Below are 6,918 nucleotides of genomic sequence, written 5' to 3'. Positions count from 1 at the left end.
TCTAACAGGTTCTGAACAGCATGACCCTCTCTGTCTCTAACAGGTTCTGAACATCATGACCCTCTCTGTCTCTAACAGTTCTGAACACCATGGTCCTCTCTGTCTCTAACAGGTTCTGAACATCATGACCCTCTCTGTCTCTAACAGGTTCTGAACATCATGGTCCTCTCTGTCTCTAACAGGTTCTGAACATCATGACCCTCTCTGTCTCTAACAGGTTCTGAACATCATGACCCTCTCTGTCTCTAACAGGTTCTGAACATCATGACCCTCTCTGTCTCTAACAGGTTCTGAACATCATGACCCTCTCTGTCTCTAACAGGTTCTGAACAGGATGACCCTCTCTGTCTCTAACAGGTTCTAAACATCATGACCCTCTCTGTCTCTAACAGGTTCTGAACAGCATGACCCTCTCTGTCTCTACCAGGTTCTGAACAACATGACCCTCTCTTTCTCTAACAGGTTCTGAACAGCATGACCCTCTCTGTCTCTAACAGGTTTCTGAACATCATGGTCCTCTCTGTCTCTAACAGGTTTCTGAAAAGCATGGCCCTCTCTGTCTCTAACAGGTTCTGAACAGCATGACCCTCTCTGTCTCTAACAGGTTCTGAACATCATGACCCTCTCTGTCTCTAACAGTTCTGAACATCATGACCCTCTCTGTCTCTAACAGGTTCTGAACATCATGGTCCTCTCTGTCTCTAACAGGTTCTGAACAGCATGACCCTCTCTGTCTCTAACAGGTTCTGAACAGCATGACCCTCTCTGTCTCTAACAGGTTCTGACAGCATGACCCTCTCTGTCTCTAACAGGTTCTGAACATCATGGTCCTCTCTGTCTCTAACAGGTCTGAACATCATGACCCTCTCTGTCTCTAACAGGTTCTGAACATCATGACCCTCTCTGTCTCTAACAGGTTCTGACAGCATGACCCTCTCTGTCTCTAACAGGTTCTGAACATCATGGTCCTCTCTGTCTCTAACAGGTTCTGAACATCATGACCCTCTCTGTCTCTAACAGGTTCTGAAGATCATGACCCTCTCTGTCTCTAACAGGTTCTGAACATGATGACCCTCTCTGTCTCTAACAGGTTCTGAACAGCATGACCATCTCTGTCTCTAACAGGTTCTGAACATCATGACCCTCTCTGTCTCTAACAGGTTCTGAACATCATGACCCTCTCTGTCTCTAACAGGTTCTGAACATCATGACCCTCTCTGTCTCTAACAGGTTCTGAACATCATGACCCTCTCTGTCTCTAACAGGTTCTGAACATCATGACCCTCTCTGTCTCTAACAGGTTCTGAACAGCATGACCCTCTCTGTCTCTAACAGGTTCTGAACATCATGACCCTCTCTGTCTCTAACAGGTTCTGAACATCATGACCCTCTCTGTCTCTAACAGGTTCTGAACACCATGGTCCTCTCTGTCTCTAACAGGTTCTGAACAGCATGACCCTCTCTGTCTCTAACAGTTCTGAACAACATGTCCCTCTCTGTCTCTAACAGGTTCTGAACAGCATGACCCTATCTGTCTCTAACAGGTTCTGAACAGCATGACCCTCTCTGTCTCCAACAGGTTCTGAACATCATGATCATCTCTGCGGACACGAGCAGCTCTGACTGACCAGAGCTTGGCGTTCCCGTGGACCGGAGCGTCGGGTCTGAACTTCCTGTATGGCCCGTTCTTCACCATGCAGTCCACCGACTCCAGCAGGTCCAGCATGGTCAGGTACTGAGAGAGAGACACAGAGGAGAGAGACAGTCTGGCTGTCAGTAGGGTTCCAGACTGTGACCATCTTTTTTTGAGAGTGTGCGGGTTAAAATATCCCGTGGTCACATTGGTGCGAGTGCAGCTGCTCAATGTGGTCTCTGTCTCTCGCTTGCTCTGTCACCCCCCCTCTCCTCTCTCTCTGTTGCTCGGTGTCTCTCTCTCTCTCTCTCTCTCTCTCTCCCCAAATGTGCAATGTTGTTTTCAACCTCATCATCGCAGAGGATATCATTTCTGCTGCCACACAAACAGTCACTCAGGCAGGTCGGCACCCTAGCCATGACCAGCCATGCAAAGAATACGACAGTAGCTACTGTACATGCTAACATTTTAGCATACACTATGTTGAGTGACAGTAGCTACATGCTAACATTTTAGCATACACTACGTTGAGTGACAGTAGCTACATGCTAACATTTTAGCATAAACTATGTTGAGTGACAGTAGCTACATGCTAAGAGTGTGTGTGTGTGTGTGTGTGTGTGTGTGTGTGTGTGTGTGTGTGTGTGTGTGTGTGTGTGTGTGTGTGTGTGTGTGTGTACCTGGGGTTTGGTCATTTCTATAGCGATGTTCTGGACCTCCAGGTGCAGGTTAGCTTTAGGAGTCTTCAGCTCCACCTCGGCGTTGGGGTTGATGCACATCTTAGCCGAGGCGAAGATCGGTTCGAAAACTACGAGCAGAAACCAAACGCACAAAAACATCCTGATGATAACAATCACAATATGTTTAAGGTTTGCTCTCCTCCAACGCATCCAAACACATCAGCAACACCAGGGTTTCCCCCGATATACATCCTGGAGCAGTGCTGCGCTGCCCCAGAAAAATGGCCGCCGCTGCTACCCACAGGTGTTGTTGTTGTTTTTTGGTCAAGGCGTTGTGAGGAGAGGGGAGGAGGAGGAGAGAGGAGAGAAGAAAGGAGGAGACGGAGAGGAGAGCTTATGGTACGTGTCCACATTCGCTGTGAATCCCCACGCCGATACATGTGTGTCTCTCTCTCTGTGTGCCAGATATTTCGGGGTACTGGCAGCTCAATCGCGCATGCAATTACCATTACCACATTGATTTTAAACTGATTAAAGCTGATTGTTTTTAAAGCTCTTAATGGGCTAGCTCCATCATACCTCGCGGAGCTCCTGGTCCACCACACCCCATCTAGAGCCTTAAGGTCTGCCGACCAGTTGCTGCTGGTGGTACCCAGGACCAAACTTAAGACCAGAGGAGATCGAGCATTTGCTGCAGCTGCCCCCAGGCTCTGGAACGCCCTCACCCTCCCTATCCGATCAGCCCAGAGCCTAGAGGCCTTCAAGTCCTAGCCTGGGTAAACCCATCCCCCACGTGACCTGCTCTCAGACCTGTTCTCAGTCACTATGGTCTGGTCCCCCGCCTGTGCTAAACGATTTCCTGCGGTTGTTGGGCCCCCCCCCGATAGACCGCTCCATTACGCAACCATCATCCAACCAGCTTTGTGCACAGAGCACATGCGCAGTGCAGCAGATGGCGTCATCGCTCTGCGACCTTTGTTGTTAGCAAGCGAGCTAACACTTTTCATTTCAGTACTGCTAGCACGCAAATGGTTACAACCAGCTACAACCAACCAAGCCCCCCTCCGCCCGAAATGTAAACAGACTCAGAGCTGGCCTACGGATCGATGTGTGATTTCCAGGTAAGAATATGTTATTCACAGGTATATGCCACACTATATATTATCTCAGAAACTAGCGTAATTGTGTTTGGTAAGAAAGACATTCGATAAATGAATGACTTTTCCTCATCGGCTGTGTGGGGGTTAGCGAGGTAACGTTAGCTAGCTAGATTACGGGAGCATTTAACGATCTAATGAATTCTAGAAAAACATGTCAGAAGCTAGCTAACGTTAGCCACGTGTAACATACAGTAACTGCTACGTTTTATATTATTAGAGCTTCCAAGAAGAGAGAACATCGCCTCTGCCAATGACTCCTGTGACGGTGGTCAGGGAATGAAAGAGGAACAGGACAACTGTCTACACGGACCCAAACCTCGATCCCTGCTGCAGATGGCCGCAGATCTGGAGAGATATTTGTGGCTGTGAAGAACAGTCATCATCTATACAGTGATATGATCTAGTTTTCAGGGACACGCTGTCTTATCTGCATAAATCATATTGAATAGTACCAGACAAAACAAATCAAATCAAGCTCATGCAGGGTGTCGGGCAGGCAGCAGTGCATCGCGCACCCCTCTGGAGCTCGCAGAGCTCCAGGCTGCCTCCGGGGCTCGACTCTGCTGCAGCCCGAGGTCGGGTGCAGGGTGTCGGGCAGGTAGCAGTGCATCGCGCACCCCTCTGGAGCTCTCAGAGCTCCAGGCTGCCTCCGGGGCTCGACTCTGCTACAGCCCGGAAATGATCGTGGACTTAATGTTAATCAAAAACGGCCACACTCATAACGGTAAGGTGTGTTTGACCTCGCTAGAAATAACGTTAATGCACTCGCATTTCAGCGTGGTTACAGATGTAGCTGACGCTAGCTAGCTACAGTAGATTTTTGGAGGCTATAGCGTTAACGTGAATGTCATGAAATAGTGAGCGTAGTGTTATACTGTATATTATACATAATCCAGATCATATTCCAGATGCAACCTAGCTAGATGTTAAGCTCCACACTGCTGTATGAGTACAATCAAATCTATCAAGCCTTGATATCATATTCCAACGTGAATTCAGCTGAGGGGTTCGCTCCAGAACGAGACTGTTGCATTCAATATTTGTACACGATACTGTGCAGTAGTTAGTGCAGGCTAGTTAATTGTTGGAAGTAAGGTTTTTGAATTGTAAAAGGCTCACAGCACATGTTGTTTCTGACTTGGATTGATTAATCAAAATTTTCAAAATCTTTACTACTGTAGGCTACTGTCCATTAATAATTACATCAGGTGCCAAGCTGAAATGTCAATTCTTATAGCAAATCTAGGTAAATTTCAGACTTTAACGTAGTGTCTTGTCTGAAGTGAATACAAGTGACCTATATTTTTCAATCCTGTCTTTGAATAAAAGTTGTACATTGTGTTATACTTGAAAACCATGTCTTTGCTCCCTTTGTGTTCACAATTACAACAAATCTGGTGATCTGCAGATGATGTAAACTTTTGTAATAAATGTTATCTCTTGTACTTCAACCTCTGTCTAGTCAATTATAGGACAAGATACACTTAGCCTACTGTAACACAGTCTTGGGTTTTGTCTGCCTTTCTGTGTCAGAGTATCTAGCTACATTATCTGCATTACATGCTACACCATGCAAATATATTTCGATATAATTCAAACAATTAGCCCACTGTACTACTGGACTGTGTATTGCTGTGAATAAGTTAGATTTGATTGTGTAAAGTGTTACATGTTATATTTTTAACTGAGCTTTGCAGAATTACCTCAACACAATTGTGTTGTGTATCAGCTTTAAATATCCAATATATACAGCATTAAACAAACGACCAGCAGCATTCAAATGTGCAAAAACGTTATATTTATTGAAATGTGGTGATCTCATGTCACATTACATAATGTTATGCCCAAATGGTCTACTGCCCAGAAGCGTCACTTTACATGTTTGGTAGGGAATTATTTTAATTATGTTAAACCAGCGTTTATCTTCCATAATGCATTAAATCATAATCACAATGCTATGAAGACATTAGCTGATCACCACAGAGCAGCACAGACAAGTTTATCAGATAATTTCGCCATAAAATGTGTCCAGGTGATCAGCTCTGAAGCCCTGGCTTGTATGGTCCGCTAAAATCCGATTTCGATAACGCTAGGTGTTATTTTGATCAACAGACCTCAACCTCAACAGCTGTTTTCACTTGAATTTCCTCACGTAGTTGCATAGCCATATAGCTAGCCAGCTAGTAGCTAGCTCGGGAGCTATGCTTTAGAGAGGCCAAATGCTAACGGCTAGGTAGTGCTAAGCCGCTGCAGCTGTTACACGTCATTGACAAAGACGCACTCTCTGATTGGCCGATCACGGCAGGACTGATGTTGGCAGTCATGCCGTCACTCATTGGCTGCGGGTCTGCGGGAGTCTTTCAATCGCCGCGGAAATCGTTGTGAATGGCCCGGAGTCTAGACGCTAGTGACTGGGAACTGAGAGAGCAGGTCACGTGGGGGCTGGGTTTACCTAGGCTATTCAAGTCCCTGCTCAAGACCCACATTTTCTCCCTGACCTTCAACTCTAGTTAGCTGCTATTCTGCGCCTTTTATTTATCTTATTACGTTTATCTATTTTATTACTTACTGCTATTCTGGTCTATCTTCTTTATTTTTATATTTTTATTATTTGTTCTGCTGCACTTTATTGCACCTTGAGCCGTAGTGTATTGTTTCTACCTGCCTTTATATTTGTGTTTTTTTTTAACTTGTAAAGTGCTTTGGTCGGCTGCCTGTCGTTGTAAACATGCTCTATAAATAAAGTTGACTTGACTTGACAAACGAGCAGAGCTAATTATTAATTAGAACTAAAACAGCGGTAATAAGTGGCGACAAAGAAGTGAAAATGGCTCCAGTGTGAAGCTCAAAGTGTTGATGGCTCAGAGAAAACACCAACAAGCTGCACCCGCACATCAAACAAACATCACTCTGGAACCAAAGTGAGTGCAGTTGGGCACCAAGCCCGTGAGCGAGCAAGTGATTAATTGATTGATTGATTGAGTCACCCGACATAGTTGTCAATTTCGTGGAGGTAAAAAGCGCTCGTAGTAAATAAAGGAAAATAGCAGCCGACTCCATGGAGGAGCGAGTGAGAAGTCTGAAATCCGGCTCTCTGAGTGAGACGCAGGTGTGGTAGAGAGATGAAGGTATGGGTGCTGGAGACTGGAGCTGCCTCTCCAGGAGCCGAGTGCACCAGCTGGGCGTAAAAAAGTAGGTCTTAACTGTTATGCCGGTCTTAGCTACGCCCAACATTGTGATTTGAATTTACACCACCAAGCCTGACTTACCATGGTCGTAGCTGCGCCCGGTCTTTAGGCTGCGGACGTGCGCGTTCACGTGAATACGTGCTTGTTGCCAAGCAACACACTTCTCTCAGATGAGCTCGAGACAGCTGACAGACAGCTCCAACTCAGCTCAAACTTATAGAGTTGTATTCAAAGCATAGAAACGTTCTCACAGCTCA

The 6,918-nt window shown here is 45.9% G+C and overlaps 1 protein-coding gene across 1 annotated transcript in view; it reads right to left on the bottom strand.

The window, feature by feature from the left end:
• The window catches only part of LOC310771230 (intermembrane lipid transfer protein VPS13C-like), a gene marked incomplete at its 5' end in the record, with an annotated part of 51,215 nt that overhangs the window by 18,548 nt on the left and 25,749 nt on the right, over window positions 1–6,918 (bottom strand). The window contains 2 exons of the mRNA XM_083663886.1: window positions 1,562–1,735; window positions 2,314–2,441. Coding sequence (XP_083520012.1) covers window positions 1,562–1,735; window positions 2,314–2,441 — 302 coding nt within the window. The remainder of the gene's footprint in view (window positions 1–1,561; window positions 1,736–2,313; window positions 2,442–6,918) is intronic.

Source organism: Poromitra crassiceps (genome assembly GCF_964638095.1).
Source record: "Poromitra crassiceps genome assembly, contig: HAP1_SCAFFOLD_451, whole genome shotgun sequence".
NCBI lineage: Eukaryota > Metazoa > Chordata > Actinopteri > Beryciformes > Melamphaidae > Poromitra > Poromitra crassiceps.
This window is presented reverse-complemented; position numbering and strand designations above follow the sequence as displayed.